This window comes from Myotis daubentonii, chromosome 5 (assembly GCF_963259705.1).
Source record: "Myotis daubentonii chromosome 5, mMyoDau2.1, whole genome shotgun sequence".
Classification (NCBI taxonomy): Eukaryota; Metazoa; Chordata; class Mammalia; order Chiroptera; family Vespertilionidae; genus Myotis; species Myotis daubentonii.
In genome coordinates this window covers 108335701-108358867 of record NC_081844.1, presented here as the reverse complement: position 1 = coordinate 108358867, position 23167 = coordinate 108335701, and the positions used below count along the sequence as shown (strand labels likewise).

At 51.0% G+C, this 23167-nt stretch overlaps 2 protein-coding genes across 4 annotated transcripts in view; one reads left to right on the top strand and one right to left on the bottom strand.

The window, feature by feature from the left end:
• The window catches only part of TECPR1 (tectonin beta-propeller repeat containing 1), a 28939-nt gene extending 26710 nt beyond the window's left edge, over window positions 1-2229 (bottom strand). For 2 of the 3 annotated variants that reach the window (XM_059699259.1, XM_059699258.1), the window contains exon 1: window positions 1920-2229. The gene's annotated coding sequence lies outside the window, so the exon portion shown is untranslated. Of the gene's footprint in view, window positions 1-1915 lie in introns of all 3 variants that reach the window. The other variant, XM_059699257.1, reaches the window with a different exon arrangement.
• On the top strand, window positions 1348-22972 carry LOC132236174 (uncharacterized). The gene is made up of 6 exons (XM_059699548.1): window positions 1348-1386; window positions 1827-2032; window positions 2230-3067; window positions 3213-3371; window positions 8557-8653; window positions 22698-22972. The coding sequence occupies exons 1-5, from the start codon at window positions 1348-1350 to the stop codon at window positions 8575-8577; spliced, it is 1263 nt and encodes a 420-aa protein (XP_059555531.1). The 3' UTR covers window positions 8578-8653; window positions 22698-22972.
• Window positions 22973-23167: the final 195 nt, after the last annotated feature.

The following is a 23167-nucleotide window of genomic DNA, read 5'->3' as shown; positions in this document are numbered from 1 at the left end:
ATTTCCTCAGCACCTAGCAGTGCTCTGCACACAGTGGGTCTTCAACCAGAAGTTAGAGATAATTACCACCACCTCCAACCACCACACTGCCAACTCCCTGAGCTAAGACGGAAATATTGCTCCAGGAAAGCCAGATGTCACTAATTACTTCAGGTCAGCAGCCAGGTCAAAACAGGTGGACAGGTGTGTGATAAAGCAAATATAGTAAAACATCCACAGTAGAATCTAGGGCAGGGGTGGGCAAACTTTTTGACTCGAGGGCCACAATGGGTTCTTAAACTGGACCGGAGGGCCGGAACAAAAGCATGGATGGAGTGTGTGTGTGTGAACTAATATAAATTCAAAGTAAACATCATTACATAAAAGGGTATGGTCTTTTTTTTTTTTTTTTAGTTTTATTTATTTCAAACCGGCCGGATTTGGCCCGCGGGCCGTAGTTTGCCCACGGCTGGTCTAGGTGGTGGGCATGTGAGTGCTTACTGTGTAATTCTTTCAACTTGGCTGTATGCTTGAAAATCCTCATAAATTGTTGGGGGAGAAAAGTAAGGTTTTTTTGGAGGGGAAATGTTGGTTCCTACGGTGTTATTTTTTAATATAACTCTAGTCCTCAAAGATATCTCTTAGCTGACAGTTCACTGTATATGTGACCAGTTAGGTCAGGCTCAGCCTGCAGGTTGAACTCAATGAATGGGGACTTTGACTTGTATTTGATACACTTTCCCTCAGAGAAATGACTAAGCAGTAATTTCCATACGGACATAATTGAACCTTCGGGGCACCTAATGCAGAGGAAGGATGGGGGTGGGGTTGTGTTTGCAAACTGCCTTTGGAGTGGGGCCTGGGCTCCAGTCCCTTCCCAGCTAAAGATGACAGGGGGTGACTATCCTACCTAGGTCAGCTCACCTCCTTCCACCTCTGCCAGGGTGTGGCCCCGGCTCCCTACAGGCCACTGCCCAGGTATGAGGTGATCAGGTAACCTGCCGGGGACACTGGGTCACTGGGTCAGAGGACTCAGGTTGGAGCTTTAATCCCGTGGTTCTGGGGTCCTGGCATTTCTTTGTTTTGTAGGGGTGAAGGGCTGGAAGGAACATCTTTCAAGAAAGCCACTTCCGATTCACCATGAACTTGGCACAATGAATTCCAGCGGGACCTTCGGTCATTCTCAGAGCCATCTGCCTATCTGCGCGGGTTTATGAGCAGATCCCTTCAGGCCAAAGGTGCCTGACGCTTTCACTTCCCCGAGTCGGCTTCAGGATCCCTCGTGAAAGGCTGCCTATTGGTCTGTATTCCTATCACACCCCGTCAATCCCACCCCCTTTGCAAACAGAGTCCTGGCAAATAAGGTCGATGACTGCCTGCCAGTTGCGGGGGCTGCTGGAAGGCGACGTGAGGGTCCACAGAGGCAGGAGAAAACAGCGGGGCGTGCACGGTCGTAGAGCCCTTCCCGTGGAGCCCTGAGTCCCCATCACCGCGGGCGGGTCAGCCCCGTTGCGTTCCCGTTCCGAGCGCTGGGGCGACAGGTGGGCTCCCGGCCCCGCCACCCGTGATACAGTCGGAGCGCCGGGCCCTGACCATCTGCCCGCGCTAATCCCACGCCGAGCAGATTTGCTCCCGCCACTGCCCGGAGGGACAGCGGGCTCCTCCCGGCGCGATCCCCTAAACCCGCCAGGCTCCGGCCACCTCCCCCCGCGTCACTCCAGGGCCAGGGCTGGGGTGCCGGCGTCAGCCGGCCGCCGCGTTCCGGGGGCGGGGGCGGCGCCCGAACCCCAGGGCAGGAAAGTGCACGGGCGCAGCCCCTCCCTCCCTCTTCCCGTCGGGCATCGCAGCCGCCGGGGGAGGAGGCGCCGCTGCTCCGTCGCCCCGACCTGTCCGGAGAGGCTGGGGCGCCGTCGCAGAGCCCGGGCGGCCGCTGCACTCACCTGGGCCGGCGGCGGGCGGGCAGGGTCGCCGCGATCGCTTCTCAGCCGCTGGGACAGCGGGCGCGTAGGAAGCGGCAGCCAGGCCCGCGCCTATTGGCCGGCTTCTCCGTGACGTAGAAGAAGGGCGCGCGCCATTGGCTGAGGGGCATTGCGTCACGGGCGGGCCTCGGGGTCGCGGCGGGGTCGCGTCGGGGTCCGTGCAGCAGGGTCCAGTGGAGCGAGTTCCCGCTCCCAGGAGCGAAGCGGCCTGCAGACCGCCCGCCGCCGCCGGCGCAGGACCCGTCCTCCTTCCCGGCCCGCCTCCCCTCAGGTCCCGTCCTCCTCCCCGGCCCGCTCCCCTCAAGTCCCGTCCCCCTTCCCGGCCCGCCTCCCCTCAGGTCCCGTCCTCCTTCCCGGCCCGCTCCCCTCAGGTCCCGTCCTCCTTCCCGGGGCGCCTCCCCTCAGGTCCCGTCCTCCTCCCCGGCCCGCTCCCCTCAGGTCCCGTCCTCCTTCCCGGCCCGCCTCCCCTCAAGTCCCGTCCCCCTTCCCGGCCCGCCTCCCCTCAGGTCCCGTCCTCCTTCCCGGCCCGCTCCCCTCAGGTCCCGTCCTCCTTCCCGGCCCGCCTCCCCTCAAGTCCCGTCCCCCTTCCCGGCCCGCTCCCCTCAGGTCCCGTCCTCCTTCCCGGCCCGCCTCCCCTCAAGTCCCGTCCCCCTTCCCGGCCCGCTCCCCTCAAGTCCCGTCCTCCTTCCCGGGGCGCCTCCCCTCAGGTCCCGTCCTCCTCCCCGGCCCGCTCCCCTCAGGTCCCGTCCTCCTTCCCGGCCCGCCTCCCCTCAAGTCCCGTCCCCCTTCCCGGCCCGCTCCCCTCAGGTCCCGTCCTCCTTCCCGGCCCGCCTCCCCTCAGGTCCCGTCCCCCTTCCCGGCCTGCTTCCGCTCAGGTCCCGTTCCCCTTCCCGGCCCGCTCCCCTCAGGTCCCGTCCTCCTTCCCGGCCCGCTCCCCTCAGGTCCCGTCCTCCTCCCCGGCCCGCTCCCCTCAGGTCCCGTCCTCCTCCCCGGCCCGCCTCCCCTCAGGTCCCGTCCTCCTTCCCGGCCCGCTCCCCTCAGGTCCCGTCCTCCTCCCCGGCCCGCCTCCCCTCAGGTCCCGTCCTCCTCCCCGGCCCGCCTCCCCTCAGGTCCCGTTCCCCTTCCCGGCCCGCTCCCCTCAGGTCCTGTCCCCCTTCCCGGCCCGCCTCCCCTCAGGTCCCTGCCCTCCTCCCCTCAGGACCCGTCCTCCTTCCCGGCCCGCCTCCCCTCAGGTCCCTGCCCGCCTCCCCTCAGGTCTCGTCCTCCCTCCCGGCCCGCTCCCCTCAGGTCCCGGCCCGCAGGCCGCCCCCCTACCCCCCACCCCGGACCAGACCGCTGGACCCGGCCCGCGAGCAGGCCAGGGAGGGAGCCTGGGTGCGGTGGCCCAGGAGGGAGGAGAGCCCGGCGAGTCAGGTGCGTGGCCGCGTCCGGCTGCTGACGGCCCCTGGAGGGCGCCCTGACGCTCGGACCTTGGAGAGGGGCTCCGGGTGTCGCGTGGCCGCGCGGGGTTGTCCCTCCCACCTTCTCCGGAAAACGCCAATCTTCCCCGTCCTCGCACCCCTGGCACTTCACCCACCTGGAGGCCATCCCCTTCTGGGTTTAATTGGCGTCTCCCTGCTTCCTGCTGAGGTCACTTTTCCATAAGTCTGTTGTCCATTTGTATTTCCCCTTTTTTTTAGTGTCTCTTCACGTTTTTTGCCCCCCCCCCCCCCACACACACAAACAGTTTAGATGTTGGTGTGTTTCTTACTGGTTGGCAGCCCGTTCTGCCTCCTGGTTCCCGCTCCTTCCTTGTGGCATGGGTGTTGCACATGATCTCCTCCCACTCTGTGGCTCGCCTTTTTACCCTCTTAATGAAAAGGTGCCCTGATAAAGAGAAGATCGTGATTTTAAAGTCGTTGAATTGTATCTTTCCTTTAAGGTTGGTGCTTTTTTATCTTTTTTTTTTTTTTTGGTAGAAATCCTTCTCAAGGTCTTAAGAATGTTATCTATTCTAGAAGGTTTGTTTGCTTCCCACTCAGACCTGTCATTAGAGTGGCCATAGTACCTTACGTCTCTTCTCCTAGCATCTGAAGTGTCTGTAAAGTTTCCTTAAGCTTTTCTTCCGGGGGAGAAGTTAGTAGCACTTCTTTGCTAATTCTGATTCTGGCCCTTGTAGATGGATGGGTTCTGGTGTGAGATGGAGAAACATACCGAAGAGCCGGGTCTGGGCCCAGCGTTCACACCCACGGGCTAGGCTGGGTGGCATCCATCCTCAGTGCCCTGCGCCCCAGGGAGCTCTGTGGAGCTCATGGGAGCTGAGGCTGGGGCACAATGAGGGTCCAAATTGCCAGGGCATATCCACTGCGGCGGTGGTGGCGGCAGTCAGCGGAACTCTGTTTCTGTGCTGGGAAGACAGCTGTGGGCTTTCAGATAGAAAACATCCCTCTGAAGCTTCATGTGTGTAAATGATTGTAAAACACAGCAAAAGACATGTTATGTACAATTGGTTTGTTTGACAAGTTATATTTCTGGAGTCCAAATATATAGCATGTTTCTTCTACTGTTCGAGTTTACTGCCAGTAGAAATGCCTCGAGCTTTTGTCAGCAGGTGGCCGGTACGTGGTGTAGTGCAGAGCCATGCACAGAGCAGTGGAAGGCAGGTCCTGTGTGAGAGGGTTCTGGTCCACCAGATCCATCCAGAGACCCACGTGCCTCCTGGTACAGAAACGTCAGGGCGTTACTAAAGGTCTGAGTGCAAGTGTCCCTTTGCTTCCTGGGGCATAGTTTATGTTCAGCAGATTAACCTGGGCTCTCTTATCTACTCCTGACCCTTGTACTTTGCTGTTGACATCAGTTTATCCTCCTTCGCCCCCCAATAACCACCTTTATACACACAACGCACATAAACCCCAATGGGTTTCAGTCTCCCCTTCCCTCTATCTCTCTCCCCCATTGAACCTCTTCTGCTCCTGGTGAAAAGGTCTCTTGGCCAGTGTGAACTCCCAATAGTGCTAGCATAGAGCCCAGCACATGGCAAGCACTCCATAAACATTTGTGGAATGAACACTTGCCTCGGCCATATTTGCATGACTTTGTATAACCAGGGGGAGGGCAGACAGCTGAGTTTCTTAGTGACTATCATTGACTTCCAGGCTTAGCCTCTTGTTTGTCTGTGATTTAGGTGTTAGGGATTTTTTCTTTTAGAAACAAAAACACCACTTCTCTTCAAGGCATTGTTGCCTGTATTTAGATATGTGAATTAGGACGTGGTCATGAACTTCTAGTTGCACTTTTCTACAGTTTCTGCAAGTTTTCCTTTGTCAAAGATAGAGGGGAGGGAGGGAAAGATCACATTTTTAGCTGCTTCATCTACCTACCACCTTACGTATCACAAGGAAAAACAAGTGTTGAAATTAATTAGCAGAGTGTAAGGAAGGAGCTATGGACACAGTGTGGGCCACCCTGGGAGCTGGGCACGCCTGACTGAGTGGTGAGAGGGGGTAGCCAAGGGCGAGGAGCACTAGACTCAACACTGGACGTTGGCTCATTGGCTTTGCAAAGGGAAGGATGACTGTAAACAAAATCAAAGTAAAGATACCATGAATCACTTGTGATGAAGAGTTTATTCCTAACGAATAATAGTTTCTACAGAAGAAGTTAAAAATGGACAGTGGTTAACAAAGATTACACCATCAGAAAAAGACGAGGAACGACCTAACTGCCTCTGTTTAACTCGTGGAGGTGGGGGAGGAGGTGGAGAAAGACACGTGTGCAGGCCAGCTCTGCGACTCTGCCCTTTTGGCTCAGGCTCTTCCAAACGTTTTGCAATGCATGACTTAGCTGTTATTTGGGAATTGAGGGAGACATGTTCATTCTGCTAATAAAGACTGAGTACCTATTATGTGTTAAGCAGTTATTAAGCCCTGGAAATTCCAATATGAGTAAGAAAGTGACTCCTTCAGAGAGCTCACAGTGTGGTCAGGAAGACAGCTGAGAAAATAATGACAGTGCAGCATGTGTGGGATTAAAGTGCAGAACCTAGAGTATGGGAGGGTAGGGGCCTGGGCTATTCCCCTTCGTTCGGGAAGAGTTACCTTTGATGTAAGGCTGAATGAGAAGGACAGTGGAAGAAAGAAATTCGCTAGGACATGTGGGACAGTGGGGCTGTGTGGGGGAAGCCTAGGAGTCTGATGGAGTAGAGGAGGGCCTGCAGCAGTGAGTTCTGCCGAGGCTGAGGCCTGAAGGTTAATGGGAGCTGCGGCAGAAATGAAGCTACAAGGGAGGCAGAGCCCGGTGAGGAAAAGCCAGAGCTCTTTCCTGTGGCTGATCCTGGACTCCAGCCCGTGAAGCCTGGCATCAGTCCAGCCAGCCCTCTCTGTCCCAAACACTGGAGATGTATACAGTAATGTCCATCATCCTGAAAGCAGCCCTCTATTCATCATTTGGAGTGGCACTGAAGCCAGTGTTTCTGGAACTCTGACTAAGCAGTGGTAGACATGGCCAAGTGTCCCAATCCCAGAGAAGCAGAGATCATAATAATATTAGTAATATGTGAGTGCTCACTGGGTGCCAGGCACCATTGGCAGCGCTGGACATGCACCTACTCACTTCACCCTCCCTTCCACCCAAAGAGGCAGGTGGTGGTGTTAGTCCCATTTTACAGATTGAGGACACAGGCTCAGAGGTTGAGTGACATAGTAAGTGATGGAGTTGGGATTTGAACCCCCTGTACCTGGCCTGGGAGAGAAGTGGCAGGGTTAGGATGGAGAAGAAACAAGAAATGAAAGTTAAAAAAAGCAGAAATTGGCCTAGCTGGTTTTGCTTGGCCCACAGACTGAAGGGTCCCAGGTTCAATTCTGGTCAAGGGTACGTACTTCAGTTGCAGGCTTGATCCCTGGCCCTGATCAGGCATGTGTGGGAAGCAACCAATCGATGTGTCTCACGTGTCAATTTTTTTCTCTCTGTCTCTCTCCCTTCCACTCTCTCTAAAAAAATCAATGGAAAAATATCCTTGGGTGAGGATTAACAACAATAAAAAGGCCTGAAATGGGAATGAGGATTATCAGTTGTAAAGGCAGAAAAACACAGACCTTCTGACAACAATTGCAGAAAGTCAGCTCTGCAAATTCTGAAAGGACTAGGGGTAGAGAGTGAAGTAGTGGGGGGAGAGGGGGAGAGCAGAGATCCCCAGGTCTGCTGTGCCAGACCCTGAATTCAGGAAAATTGGTATTGAACTCTGTCACAGCACATGAGCACTGCAGGGACCTTGGAGAGCTCCCGATTCAATGCCTCTAATGTGGAAATTGAGGCCAGAGAGGAAAAGTGTCTACAAAGTGTCACAGCCAGAACAGAATCCAGGTCTTACTACTTGCAGACTAATGTTTCTGCAGTTTGGCAGCCACTCATCCTCCTGCTAATACCTTAATTTTCCACTAAGGAACCACCCTTTTGCCTCACTGAGCCCTCGTGCCATGGGTCTTGGTCTGCTCTGGCTGCTGAAACAAGAACACCATAGGCTGGGTGGCTTACCCAACAAATATTTCTCACAGTTCCGGGGGCTGGGAAGCCCAAGATGAAGGCTGCAGCAGATCTGCTGTCTGGTGACAGCCTGCTTCCTGACTTGCTATATCTTCACAGGGGAGGGGGCTGCAGCTGTCTCATACCTCTTATAAGGGCAGTACTCTCATCATGAGGGTTCCACCCTCATGACTTAACTACCTCCCAAAGGCCCCATCTCCAAATAGCAGCCCACTGGGGATTATGAATTTGAGAGTAGGGAAATGCAAATCTATAACCCATAACAACCATTCCCTCACAAGTTAGATTCCAGGTTAGGCATAGGACTGCACAAAGCCATCAGGGTGAATCAGAGGCTTCTGCCTTTTCTCCCACTAGAGCTGGCCCACGTGAGCCCTCCCAGTCATCACAATCGGGGGGGAAAAATCAGTCTGCATCCTTGGAAAGGAGCAAGATCCAGGGGGGAAGGAGAGAACCTAGGTGCAGTGACAGTTTCAGCCTCTACGAGCACTGTGCCTGGCCTTTCATCAGTCATATCTCCTTTTTTGTTTTCTTTCCTTCTCCATCCTAACTTTGGGAATAACATCACCTACCTACCTCTCTGGGATGTCTGAGGGATGAAGTGAGAAGAAGGTGGGTGCACAGCCCTTACATCAGTGCCTGGCACCCAGCAAGCATTTGCATATTACTGGTATTCATATCAGCAACTTTGAACTAAGGTTCTTTCACACAAAAGAATCTGAACAAAACAGTGATCTGTTATTGCAACCACACCACAGTGTATTCACAAAATTGCATATTGAGTTAATTGAAAGGGAGGCTATCCTGGATGAACTTGGTTTAATTAGGTAAAAGTCCTTTTAAAGAGGACTGCAGCTCTTTGAGGCTAGAAACTCTCCTGCTGGCTTTGCAGAAGCAAACAACTGTGTTGTGAGCAGCCTCTGGGGAGGGCCACGGGGCAGGGGACCACAGACCTTTAGGTTCCGAGGGCAGCCAACAGCTCACAAGAAGCTGGGGCCCTCAATCCTTAGCTGGAACTGAATCCTGCCAACAACTTGAATGGGGCTGACAGCAGATTCCTCCCCACTCCTACTTGCAGGTGAGAACGCAGCCTGGCTGACTCCTTCTTTGTGAGACCCTGAGGGGAAGACTAGCTAAGTAAGCTGTGCTGAGTGCTGACCCATGGAAACTGTGAGGTAATAAATGTGCATTGTTTCAAGTTGCTAAATCTGTTGGTAATTGGTGGTGTAGCTAGAAAACTAATATATTAGGAGATTGCTAATATTTGGGTATGTTGTTTTCCCAGATTATAAAGTGATGCTGTGTATGTGTTTTTGTCTGTGTTAGTAGAAACAGGTGAATGCAAGAGACTAATAAACAAAGTCAGTGGCCCCAGAACGAGCAGGAACTGTCAGCACTGGTGGTTACTCCTGAGAACCAGAGGTGCCTAGCTCGCTGCTCACACACAAAAGCTAGGTAATGAGCAGGTCAGCAGTGAGTTCCCAGATAATACACTACCCAGATGTCCTCAAGAGAAGACATCCCACGAAGATGCAATCCTTCATTTCTTGGAGACATATTTATAAATGATCTTGCTCATTTTAACACAGTACTGAGAAGGCAAACATACATTTTTAACAATGCTAATCAAGTCACTGTTTTGCAATGACAAGACTAGGATAGCCAATCATAAAAACCCAAAGATGGGTTATGTACTACTACCAAGCAAAACTTTTAAAATGCATTGTTGTAGGGGAGACACAAGGATGCAAAGAACTAAAACCTATATGAAGGGTTTGAGCTTAATGCAACTTTAATCTGATAGGCTTGGGAAGAGCAATCTAGAGCCAGCTCTACCCAAGAATCAGGCCGTCTATAGCCAAAACTAGAGGTCTGGTGCACGAAATTCGTGCACTTTGGCGAGGGGCGGAGTGCGGGGGTCCCTCAGCCCAGATTGTGAGAGGGCGCAGGTCAGGCCGAGGGAACCCACCAGTGCACCATTGGGGCCATGGAGGGACACAGGAGGGCTCCAGAGTGTGGCCAGCCCATCTTGCTCAGTCCCAATCCACTGGACCCCAGCAGCAAGCTAACCTACCAGTCAGAGCATCTGCCCTCTGGTGGTCAGTGCATGTCATAGCGAGCAGTTGAGCGGCCTTAACATATCATTAACATATTATGCTTTGATTGGTTGAATGGCCAACCAGACGACCAGACACTTAGCACATTAGGCTTTTATTATATAGGATGCCTTAACTCACTTCTTAGGGATGGTATTCTTTTTCATTGGGGCCTGCAACCCTGAAAAAATATCAAAGTACACATAGCAGTAACCCAAAAAAGGTATTTTTAAAAAAGTAAAGGAAATAATGGACATGTTGGTTAAATCCATGATGTTGATATTTAGAGTAAGAAGTTGGTTTTGTTAGTGTTACATTAGTGTATGCTTGTTTTGCTAACTAAAATGTTTGCAGTATTCAAAAGAACCAGACATGCCCTAGCTAGTTTGGCTCAGTGGATAGAGCATTGGCTCATGGACTGAAGGGTCCCAGGTTCAATTCCGGTCAAGGGCACATACCTCAGTTGCATGCTCTTCCCCAGCCTGGGTCCTGATCAGGGCACATGCAGGAGGCAACCAATCAATGTCTCTCTCACATTGATACTTTTCTATGTCTTTCCCTCTCTCTTCTACTTTCTCTAAAAATCAATGCAAAAATATCCTCAGGTGAGGATTAAAAAATAAAAATAAATAAGAGAACATGCCAAATGAGCAACATGGGAAGTCAGAGGAGGAAGGAAAGACTGGCCTGTGTGGTGGGTGCTTCTTGTGCCGGGGCACGAGATCTCGGCCGGAAGACAAAAGCGTAGTGGAGAGCCATTGAAGGTTTACAGCAGGGAATGCTGGTAACCATGACTGAGCACATGGCTCTTAAAGATGAATCTTCTGATAGTTGGTGTGAAGGGGTTGCAGAGAGCACATGGCTCTAAAGATGATTCTTCTGATAGTTGGTGTGAAGGGGTTGCAGAGAGACTGGACGTGACGGAGACCAAGATCTGCTGTCACAAGATGGAAAAGAAGGCTGTGTAGCCTTTGAAAGAAAGAACAAGACTACAGGTCCCAGTTCCCACATGTAGAAATAGAGGAAGGGGATATGTTTTCACTGAAACTAACGAGATGAAAGGTATGGATTTGGCTTGTAATCGTGAACTTGAGGTGACAGCTCAGATTTGGAAATGGATTCCTCAGACAATGTGGCATGTAGTATGCAGTTAATTAAGAATTATTCTTCAGGAAAAAAAAAAAGAATTATTCTTCAGGAGAAACCAAGATGGCGGCATACGTAAACACCGGAAATTGCTGCCTCGCAAAACCACTTCAAAAATACAACTAAAAGACAAAACGGACATCATCCAGAACCACAGGAAGGCTGGCTGGGTGGAAATTCTACAACTAGAAGGAAAGAGAAAAGCACACTGAGACTCAGAGGAGATGCGGAAGTAAAGTGCAGAGGTATGGAGGCGGAGGCGCGCGTGCGGAAAGGGCTGGCAACTGAGGACATAGTTGTCTTTTTCAATTGGGAGGGAGTCTCAAGCTCCCCAATGCTCTGAACTCCAGTTCCGGGCGAGTCTCTGGGGAACCAGACTTACACGGGAGAAACGGGACTGTCTGGCATTGGTCAGAACTCAAGGGTGGCTATCTCTCAGAGGTGCTTGCAGCGATTACCGGGACACTGAAACGTGGGGCCTCTTAGGATAGGATTGAGGAGCAACCATAGTTGCTTGCTCCACCCTGTTGATCCCCTGAGACCCTGCCCCACCCAAGCTGTGCGCAGAGGCTTTTGCATATGAAAGGCCTGGCCCTTTGCAATCTGAAAATTACCTAACAAACTGCAGCTGGGTCAGAGAGACCCAGAACTTCCAAAAGAAGGCCCAAGGCCCCACAGCAGCTTGCATTGCTTCACAGCTGGGCCTCATCTGGGCACCTCCAAACCCCAAACAAAGAAGAAGAATCTGCAGATCTCTCCATAGCTCCTGCTGGGTAGCCTCAGGCAGAGACTAAATTAGCACCTCCTTAGAGATCCAAGAGCCAGTGTACCCAGTCGTCAGAGTGGGATCATCCAGATTACAACTCCTCAGATCCATAAGGGACACACTCAGGGGGAAGACTCAATGAGCACCAAAGCCCCACTGAAACAAGTCTTGCCCCAAAAGAGTGTCTCCAGCACAGAAGTCTCCCACTGCAGACACAGCTGATTCTCACAGCCAATGGGCCTGGAGGTCAATTCCTCCCAGTGATACCTACAACAATCAAGGCTTAACTACAACAAGACTGTGCACAAAGCCCACAAAGGGGTGCACCAGGAGTGTCCACTTCAGGTAATTGGGGAGGCTGAGCCACTGGGCCCTATAGGACACCTAGCACAGAAAGCCACTCTATCAACACAGGGAAGCAGCCAAAATGCGGAGACAAAGAAACAGGTCACAAATGACAGAAATGGAGGAAAGCAAATGACTGGATATAGAGTTCAAAACCAAGGTTATAAGGTTTTTCAAGAATTTTGTAGAAACTGCCGATAAATTTAGACCCTCAAGAAATCTAGTGAGACCCTTGAGGTTATGAAAAAGGACCAACTAGAAATTAAGCATACACTGACTGAAATAAAGAATATTATACAGAGTTCCAGCAGCAGACTAGAGGATCGCAAGAATAAAGTCAAAGATTTGAAATACGGAGAAGCAAAAAACACCCAACCAGAAAAACAAAAAGAAAAAAGAATCCAAAAATATGAAGATAGTGTAAGGAGCCTCTGGGACAACTTCAAGCGTACCAACATCCGAATTATGGGGGTGCCAGAAGAAGAGAGAGAGCAAGATATTGAAAACCTATTTGAAGAAATAATGACAGAAAACTTCCCCTACCTGGTGAAAGAAATAGACCTCCAAGTCCAGGAAGCACAGAGAACCCCAAACAAAAGGAATCCAAAGAGGACCACACCAAGACACATCATAATTAAAATGCCAAGAGCAAAAGACAAAGACAGAATCTTAAAAGCAGCAACTCCCAGTTACCTACAAGGGAGTACCCATACGACTGTCAGCTGATTTCTCAACAGAAACTATGCAGGCCAGAAGGGAGTGGCAAGAAATATTCAAAGTGATGAATAGCAAGAACCTACAACCAAGATTACTTTACCCAGCAAAGCTATCATTCAGAACTGAAGGTCAGATAAAGAGCTTCACAGATAAGAGAAAGCTAAAGGAGTTCATCACCACCAAACCAGTATTATATGAAATGCTGAAAGGTATCCTTTAAGAAGAGGAAGAAGAAGAAAAAGGTAAAGATACAAATTATGAACAACAAATACACATCTATCAATAAGTGAATCTAAAAATCAAGTGAATAAATAATCTGATGAACAGAATAAACTGGTGAATATAATAGAATCGGGGGCATAGAAAGGGAGTGGACTGACTGTTCTCGCGGGGGGGGGAAGGGGTGTGGGGGGGTGCAGGAAGAGACTGGACAAAAATCATACACCTATGGATGAGGACAGTGCGGGGGCGGAAACCAGGTGGAGGGTAGCTATGGGGGGGAAAAAGAGGAACAACTGTAATAATCTGAACAATAAAGATTTAATTAAAAAAAATTATTCTTCAGGTCCTGGCTGGGTAGCTCATTTATTTGGAGTGTTGTCCCAATGAGCCAAGGTTTTGGGTTTGATCCCATGTCTTTTCTCCGCCCCCCCCCCCCCCCCCGCCTCTCTCTCTCTCCATTTCACATCTGTCCCACTTTTTAGCCTGCAGCAGCCAGCCTGAAGTATTGCTAGTCAGTGAACATAGGGAATGGCCTGGACAGAGTGGGCCTTGCTGGGCTCCTCCCAAAAGCCCTTGCTTTTCTGGACCTGGATACTTGTAGGTACAGCACCTGGTACCCCCTTTCTCCTGGCAGAGGTATAGAACTGCATTTCTCTTTCTGTTAGGTCTACTTTGGAACTGCAGAAGGAACTTGTCCTAGGAAAGTAAGGAAAATGACCCACAAAAGCGGACGAATGAATGATGGTCTCATTTGAGGAGGGCTTGGTTCCTGGAATCAAGGGGGCCATTCTTGCCTAGTCATGGACATAGGAAAAAGCCTTACTGCGGGACTTTATCTTTGGTGCCTGCCACATTTTATCCTCACTCACTGGCCCTATGGTCCCTCTCATGGTTATGGTTGTTATCAGGAATTGCCTTGGCAGTGGAATTAAACAGGTAATTTCCTGAACCTCTCCAGCTCCCAGAGTGAAATGTGGTTAAGTGGCACTGTGAGCCTCTTCCTAGTGGCAGGACTCCAGGCTCAGAACCTGAGAATCTTCGTGGTAGGGAAGGATTGTGAGCCTGCATTCTGAACCTGCCCTGCCCAGTTCCTCCCCGGTCACCCCACCTGAGATGGCTCGTCCCCGGTGGCTTTCTCCTCCACCACTCATTCATGTTGTTGGTCACAGCCGGTCCTCTGCTGGAGCATAAGGGGTCTTTTCCCAACCCAGTCCTCAGGCTCCCTCTCACCACCCAGGGGCAGCTCACTGAAGTTAGCCATGACCACAGTGCAAGCAGCAGGTAAGAGCCAACACACAGCCAAGGAGGAAGGGCAGGGTGGGCCTGGCCAGAGGAGAGGATGACGACCTGAGAGGAGGAAAGGGACGGGGAGAAGAGAAGAGGGACCCTTGTGGCAGAGGTGGCTTCTCTTCCTGAGGACCCTGGCCACTGCAGTCCTCCACGCCCCAGGCTTCATGAAGCAACACCTCACAGCCTTGGTTCCCTGCTTCCCTCTGCACCTGCAGGAGAGCTGAGTTCTGGGTGTTGATGCAAAATAGAATAATGGCCTAGAGAAGGAGACCAAGACCCCATGGGCCTGCAAGGGTCCTGTAAAAATCACCATCTGGGGGTGGTTCACACAAGTCCCTTACCCTAGGACAGTGATGGCGAACCTTTTGAGCTCAGCATGTCAGCATTTTGAAAAACCCTAACTTGCCGAAACCGGTTTGGCTCAGTGGATAGAGCGTCTGCCTGCGGACTGAAGGGTCCCAGGTTCGATTCCGGTCAAGGGCATGTACCTGGGTTGCGGGCACATCCCCAGTAGGAGATGTGCAGGAGGCAGCTGATCGATGTTTCTCTCTCATCGATGTTTCTAACTCTCTATCTCTCTCTCCCTTCCTCTCTGTAAAAAATCAATAAAATATATATTTAAAAAAAAAAAAAAAAAGAAAAGAAAAACCCTAACTTAACTCTGGTGCCGTGTCACATATAGAAATTTTTTGATATTTGCAACCATAGTAAAACAAAGACTTATATTTTTGATATTTATTTTATATATTTAAATGCCATTTAACAAAGAAAAATCAACCAAAAAAATGAGTTTGCATGTCACCTCTGACACGCGTGTCATAGGTTCACCATCACTGCCCTAGGAAGTGACCTCTCCATCTCAACTTGGCAGTGGTCATTTGCTTGCCCCAACCAAAGAAGATGCCCGGTTGTCATCAAATTCAGTACTCCGTGAATGGTAACAAGTTCAAGTTTACCTTGGTTTCTCTCTGTCATCATAAACACTGGTGACAGGTTTCATAGGGAAATACCTCCTGTAAATCTGAGTAACTCCCCTTGACAGAGGGTAGAAAAGTTTCAGTTATGTTGTTTCCCCTGAGTGATACTCAGATCTCAAAAAGCCACCGAATGAAATCCCAAAGAGTATTAGTCATCTTCATGGGCATCTTCCCTATATGCTGGGCACTCGAGATTTTTCAAAACCAGGAATGGCTTTATGAAATGATCCAGACCTGTTGCTAGCCTGAGTAGGGGATGTACTTCACGGTCTATGGGCCAGAGCTCAGTTCTGGAGGTGGGAGACCTAGGTTTGATTCCTCACTTACTAGCTTCTTCCTTGAAGTCCCATTTATTTTTTTTTTAGTTTATTTTTTTAAAATATACTTTATTGATTTTTTACAGAGAGGAAGGGAGAGGGACAGAGAGCTAGAAACATTGATGAGAGAGAAACATCGACCAGCTGCCTCCTGCACATCTCCTACTGGGGATGTGCCCGCAACCCAGGTACATGCCCTTGACCGGAATTGAACCCGGGACCCCTCAGTCCGCAGGCCAACGCTCTATCCACTGAGCCAAACTGGTCTTGGCTGAAGTCCTATTTAGAAATGGGATTCTGTCGTTCCTGGAAGGCAATGAAGTAAAATTGCCTCCACATAGGAGACATTGGTACAATTTTGAAAGGGTATGGAAATCCTGGTGTAAGAAAGTGGGCTCATAGAGGTGAAGCTCAAGTCACACAAGGAGTTTGTAGAACAACTCAGATGGGAACCAGGTCATTCCAACCACAACCCACTTCCTCCTCGAGTCTTCTTCAACATCCACATTTGGCTGAAATCTTCTTGCATTCCTCCTGCCTCCAACCTCAAAGTCTCAGAAGAGCACCTGTACTGTTACTCTGAATATGACAGATAAAAGGTGCTAAACTAAATTTGTGTGTGGTTGCCACAAACGTGTTGATGATCATGTTTGAGCCTCTTGCTAGTCTGCATGTTAGTACATCTGTGAATACTGCAAGGCTTTTCAGGACTTTTGAATACAGCTGTTTGGAAACTTATTCAGCTAGAAACTTGCCTGTTCTAAATTTACTCTGTTCTTGTAAGAATTGCTAGAAAAAGTTGACTTACAGAGATGCTTTCTAGGTTTCATTGCACAAGTAAGTGTGGTCTATGGGGCAGAATTATAGTGAGGAATACCTCTTAGAGCAGGGGTGGGGACGTCCAGCCCGTGGATTGTAGAGGCCTATGAAATCATTTGGTCTGGCCCTGCAAAAGCATTAGGAATGAGTTAATTAAATGTTTGACCAAATATAGCAGGCTAATTTTAAGTTGATAATTTTGTATGACCCGAGAATGATGTTCTAAATATCCAAATGGCCCTTGGCAGAAAAAAGGTTCCTCACCCATGTCTTAGAGGATGCAGGGTGTAGTATGGATTTTTAAAAAAATATTTTTATTGATTTTTTTACAGAGAGGAAGGGAGAGGGATAGAGAGTTAGAAACATCGATGAGAGAGAAATATCAATCAGCTGCCACCTGCACCACCCCCCACCAGGGATGTGCCCACAAACAAGGTACATGCCCTTGACCGGAATCGAACCAGGGACCCTTCAGTCCTCAGTCTGACACTCTATCCACTGAGCCAAACCAGTTAGGGCTGTAGTATGGATTTTAATACAGTAATATGTATATCACTTGTGATAAGATTTACCACGTGACTTGGCATGAAGTTGTATGTCATGTAAAAATGTTTGCACTTAATTTACAAAATATTTAGAAATACTTGCCTAGTAGAATTGTAAGGCTTACCATAGGCTTACTATAAAACTTAATACTCAGTGTTTATCTAAGATAAACATTTAGCAAACATTCACCAAATATTTGTCTAGGGCCTTCTGTGAGCTGGGCACTTGTAATTGGTTACAGCCTTGGATTTTGAAATGAATTTGCTTCCTTTTTTTTGTTCCTTTCTTGCCACAGTCCCAACCATGTGAGATCCTAGCTTAAATGTGCAAGAAGCTCATGTGATGGGTTATCAGTACTTCCCGAAACATGCCGGAAAGGTCTCACTCACTGTTTTGGTTTCCTCTGGCTCCACTGCCCCACCAGTTCCCCTGCTGAGTGCTCCCAGCAAAAACATGTACACACAGCAGTTAAAACCATACATACTCACTTTTATGGAAATGGCAATACTAAAATTTGTTTTAATGTAGGCATGGTATAAAAGTAGATTCAGAGCAGAATTTCAGCTAACTGAAAAATATGCACGGAGGAAGGTATGTTCCAAATCTTCTTCAATAGGAACAGATTTTTGTTAAAATTGGCAAACAGTGACTGGCTTTTCTTGTGCACTTTGCATGGAGGCAGTGCGCTGTGATTGTTAGGGTCCCGTGTGCTGGTTCTGGGATCTGAAGAGCCATCTTTCCTGGCTCCGAGTCCTCAAAAAGGTTAGGAAGCCTCTCTGTGCCTCGGTTTCCTCATCAAGCCATTGGGGGCCGTTGATGCCTCCTTACTTCATGGGTGGCCGGATGGTGAACTGAGATATAAAGTATGTTGCAAGAAAGGTTGCTCCTAGTCTCCGCAGTGTCACTGACCTCAGTCAGCTCTTACACTGCAGATCATGGCTCTCTAGCCTGTCCAAGCATCCATCCTCCACGGTGACTTCACACCTTTCTCCTCTCTCCTCAAACCCCAACACTCCCTCTCTGTCCTAGGTTTCAGCTGCTGACCTGCTTCCTGTTTCATATAGAAAACAAGCAATCAGATGAAAGCAGCCCCTCCTTCCAGCTGCCCACCTGCACGAGTGCCCGCGTGCTCTACCTTCTCCCCCAGTCCTGTGGGTGACTGCCCCCTGGGGCACTAGATTCCATCCCCTTATGCCACCTCCTTCCCTCTTCCAGATCAGATTGTTCCCACTAACTTATCAACATACTATTACTTTCCCTCCCATTAAAACAAACTAGCAAACACACAAAAGCTCGTCCTCCTGGCCTCCTCATGGCTCTGCCCACCTCGACTTACCCACTCTTACCCCTCTACATGTCCTTGTCCACCTCACCTTGCCCATGACTCTGCTCATTTTACGCCCCCCTCCCCCCCGCACACAGCGCTTACCACTTTCCAACACTACCCCTACCCCATTAGAGTGTGGACTCCACAAGGTAGACTAGCACCCATTTTATTGCATCCTGGGCAAAGTATGTGCTCCAAAATATTTGTCAAGTGGGTGGACAGCTGTTAGCCACTGAGATAGTCTCGGACCTTTTATCATAGGATAATGCTTCACAGACACCTTCCTGCATGTGCCCTCCTTTGGTTAGGCATCACTTCAGGATTTGCATGCACCAAGTAATCGGGTGCCAGTGTGAGCTGGCCTCCTTACCCCTCCCTGTGCAGTCCGCTTCTTCTGATCCACGTCCAGACTCTAGCACCACTGTCACCTGAGCTGGAAACCTGAGTATCCTGTCTTCCACATCCACCCAGGAGGTCATCAAGTCTTAATAGGCTCATAATCTCTTTCACACCTCTCTCCTCCTCTCCTCTCCACTGCTGCCCCTTCCTCCTTGACCCCCCTGCTCCTTTACTCTTTACACTGCTGCCAAAGTCATTGTTCTAATATGCAGATCTGATGCTCCCTCTCCCTGTTTAAACTGTGCAGTTCTGCTATAAGCTCTTACAGGATGCCATCCACCTCCAATATCTGGGCCCACCTTCCCTCCCCGCAGCCTCACCCTTGCCTCCTGGAGATCCTCCCTGGACTCCAGCCACACCAAGTGACTCAGCCGTGGTAGGTAGTGGGCTGTGGCCTGCTCTTTGGGACTGCAGTTCACTCTGCCTGGAATGCTTGTCCCCTGGTCCTGCCAAATCACCACTGGCCTTCCAGGTGGGGCTTCCTCCTCACTCTCAGGCACCCAGGGCTCCCGGGCACCGGTAACCCTCTCACTGCACTGCAGTTGTGAATTTATTGTCTGGCTCCTTACCAGGCTGTTCCTTTTTTGGTTCCCGGTCAGTCCACCTTGCAGGTGGAACCTGGGATAACATGCCACACTCAGTTTGTTGGATGAATGAAGGAGAGGGACCTGCTTTGAGTCTGGGCAGCCTTTGTCAAAATGATGTGGGGAAATCTCCAAGCCACACCGTATCATTCACTAATGAGGTGCCCCCAGGATTTCCAAGTTGGGGCATTTCTGAGAGGAAGTCAATTTTTGGAAGAGAAGGGAGCCAGAAGCTACATATTTTGTGGAGTTTGATTAGCAAACATAGGCCTGTGAGGAAAGGAAAATTAGCCATGAAATTGAAGGGACAGCTGCCAACTTATATTTAGTCCAACAGGGAAGGACGTCACTGAGCTAGCTGACGCTGCTCATTAGCAATTTGCAAGGCAGGGATGGACAGGGGCCCCATTGGGTGTCCACAGCTGTCCAGGTGTTAGGACATCTGAATTGAGCCCACTTCTCCTCAATAGTTGATGAGGCATGGCATGGGGTTGCACCCCAGTTTTTGCCAGAAGGGGCTTTCACTTTCAGCTGTTTTAATCCTATGGTTCATTTCTCACAGCTGCTCTGAGGAGCCCAGGGCCATGCCACTCCAGGACAGGACCTTGCCTGACCCACTCAGCCAGTCTCCGTTCTTGACCTGGCTCTCCCCCTAATGCTAGCCCAGGCCCTTACCTGGCCTGCCCCTCATTCCAACCCCACAGGATTGGCAGGATGATGGGAATGGGCTTTGAGGAGCTATACCTGTGATAAAGAAATATGATGATGTTGATCCTGAGAAGAATATACCTGCCGAAAAGGACTCCTCATAGTTAATTAGGCTCAAATTAATAACCAGAGTCTAGGGGCCATTGTTTACATAGGTCCTTCATGTACACTACATTTCAGGGAAAACCTATAGACTAAGCTGTCAGGCTTTCTGCAGTGTCTTCTAGCTGAGCTGACTCTTATGAGCGCTCCGAGGATCAAAATTGGACCAATGGGACTGAGACTTTCCCCATCCAATCAGGCTGCACAACTATATCCTCATTAGAATTTTCACTGAACCATTAGAGCAACTCCATTCCAACCAATCAGGACAGTGGTCTTTAGACCAACCGGTGAGAATTTGGAGTCCTTATTTGCATGAAAGTGGGCCAATCAGGGATCAGCAGTGGATACTTCTTTCTATATAAGTCTGCTTTGAGACTGCACACTTTCAGTTTACACCAAAGACATACTTGGGTGGCTGGAGTTACTGCAACAGTGGAGCTGTAGGGTTGTTTACTGTTGAGTTGAATTGGCTATAACAAGTGACCTTCAGTTGACATTGGTGCGTTATTAGCAATTGAAGATCAGGCAGGGAACTGCAGTTGTCCCTGACCTAAGTCAAAATTCAGGCCACATGAAAAAGTATGGGAGGTTCTGAGGAGCTACAAATGTGAGGGGCCTCAGGCTTGCAGAGCTTTCTTTTCTTTTTTTTGTTAATCCTTACCTGAGGATATTTTCCCCCCATTGATTTTTAAAGAAAGAGGAAGTGAGGGAGGGAAGGGGGGTGGGGGGTGGGGGGGTGAGAGAGAGAGAGAGAGAGAGAGAGAGAGATGTGAGAGGCACATGGATTGGTTGCCTCCTGCACTGACCAGGGCTGGGGATGGAACTGAGACCCTTCGCTGTGGTGGTGGTGGTGAGGGGGGTCGGGGGAGGACAATCTAACCACTGAGCTCACTGGTCAGGGCTGCAGATCTTTCTTTTTGAAGTTTTGTTACAAATCCATTAAGCATTAGGTTTGACAACAAAAATGCTTCACTGAGGGAGCCTGACAGAGTGATCTCGGTCAAGTGTAGGTCACTTCCTCTCTACTGAGCCTCAGTCTCTGGTCTGTAAATCTAATCTAATAAAAGAGAAACATGGTAATTGGCGTACGACCGCTACACTTCCCATTGGCTAATCAGCGAGATATGCAAATTAACTGTCAGCCAAGATGGCAGCCGGCAGCCAGGCAGCTTGAAACTAACATGAGGCTTGCTTGCTTCCGTGATGGAGGAAACCAACGTTCCCCGCCTGCAGCTGCAGGCCTCTGAGCCTGCAGTTTCAAACATTGTAACAAATATAGACGCTAAACAAAACCCCAGAAACCAGCTTTCAGCCGGCTGGGATCCCAGAGCTGGAGTTGATACAGAGTTTCGATTGTAGAACCGAAACAAACCAGATACCTGCTTTCAGGAGCGGAAGCCTAAGAGCTGGAGCCTCAGAGCTAAAGCTGGCCCAGAATTTAAAAAAAAAAAAGGAGCAGTTGGGAGCTTCAGTCCCAGCCTGAAAACAGCCCTCAGCCCCTCACCCAGACTGGCCAGGCACCCCAGTGGGGACCCCCACCCTGAAGGGTGTGTGACCAGCTGCAAACAGCCATCATCCCCTCATCCAGGCTGGCCAGGCACCCCAGTGGGGACCCCCACCCTGATCCAGGACACTCTTCAGGGCAAACCAGCCAGCCCCCACCCATGCATCAGGCCTCTATGCTATATAGTAAAAGGGTAATATGCCTCCCAGCACTGGGATCAGCGGAGCTGAGAGGCCTCCCGGCACCGGGATCAGTGTGACAGGGGGCAGCGTCCAAACCCCCTGATCGCCCTGCGGCTCTGTGTGTGACAAGGGGCAGCGCCCCAACCCGCTCATCCCACGGGCCCTGCTCTGTGTGTGATGGGGTAGAGCCATAACCTCCCCATTGGCCCTGCCCTGAGTGTGACAGTGGCGGCGCCCCAACCCCCTGATTGGCCCTGCTCTGTGGGTGATAGAGGGCGGCGCTCCAACCCCCTGATGGGCCCTGCTCTGTGTGTGACGGGGCGGTGCGCCAACTCCCCTATCGGCCCTACTCTGTGAGTGACAGGGGGGAGCTCCTCAACCCCCTGATGGGCCCTGCTCTGTGCGTAACAGGGGGGAGCTCCCCAACCCCCTGATGGGCCCTGCTCTGTGCGTGACATGGGGGAGCTCCCCAACCCCCTGATTGGCCCTGCTCTGTGCGTGACAGGGGGCAGCGCCCCAACCCCCTGATTGACCCTGCTCTGTGCGTGACAGGGGGTGGCGCCACAACCCCCTGATTGACCCTGCTCTGTGCGTGACAGGGGGTGGCGCCACAACCTCCCCATCGACTCTGCCTTGAGTGTGACAGGGGGCGGTGCCCCAACCCCCCAATCGGCCCTACCCTGAGCGTGACTGAGGGTGGCATCGCAACCTCCCAATCCGCCCTGCTCTGTGCATGACAGGGGGTGGTGCCCCAACTCCCCAGTCGGCCCTGCTCTGAGCCCAACCAGGGGCTGCACCTAGGGATGGGCCTGCCCTCTGCCACCCGGGAGCAGGCCTAAGCCAGCAGGTCGTTATCTCCCAAGGGGTCCCAGACTGTGAGAGGGCACAGGCCGGGCTGAGGGACCCCTCCCCCCCTCCCCCGCCCCCTCGAGTGCACAAATTTTTGTGCACAGGGCCTCTAGTTAGGAATAAATGCCTCCTGAGTTACTGTGAAAGTTAGCAAAACTGAGAAACAATGATTGGACAGTGCCTGTCACACAGTAGGTGCTAGTATTTTTGTCCCCATGGGGGAGGTATTTGTAATCAGTGCTATAAATCACATGATTTGATTTGTCAAGAAAACTCCAGCCGAGGCCGGGTTCACACGCACTCCCTGCTTTTTCCTGTAGGAGTTGACGCTTCCACTGACCCTGACTACATCCTGATGGGGACCCAGAGTCGCTCAGAATGTGGAGCCCTGGTGGTGACATCCAGGGGGTGGCCCGGGAACTCGCACTGCCAGGCCCTCCTCTAGGCCATCCCAGCCCCGTGGTGGGTGGTCTTGGGCCCTAGGACTCCCCGCCGGCAAGGAGTCTCCGTGTCCTTGGAGATGGGTGACCGCCCTAACGCTGGGCTGGGCGTCCAAGGGCCACGACTCTCAGTGGCGTCTGCGGCTGGGGGGTGGGGGGTGGGGTGTGTGTGTGTGTGTGTGTGTGTGTGTATATATGAGTGAGCGAGCGAGTGAGCGAGTGAGTGAGTGAGTGAGTGAGTGATGGGAGATCTGGGAGCAGCGGGTGCCAGGCAGGAAGACCAGGCAGAAAGGCGCCTAGGGTTACCGCCAACAGGTGGCTAGCGGGGCGGCCCCTTTAAGACGCCGTTC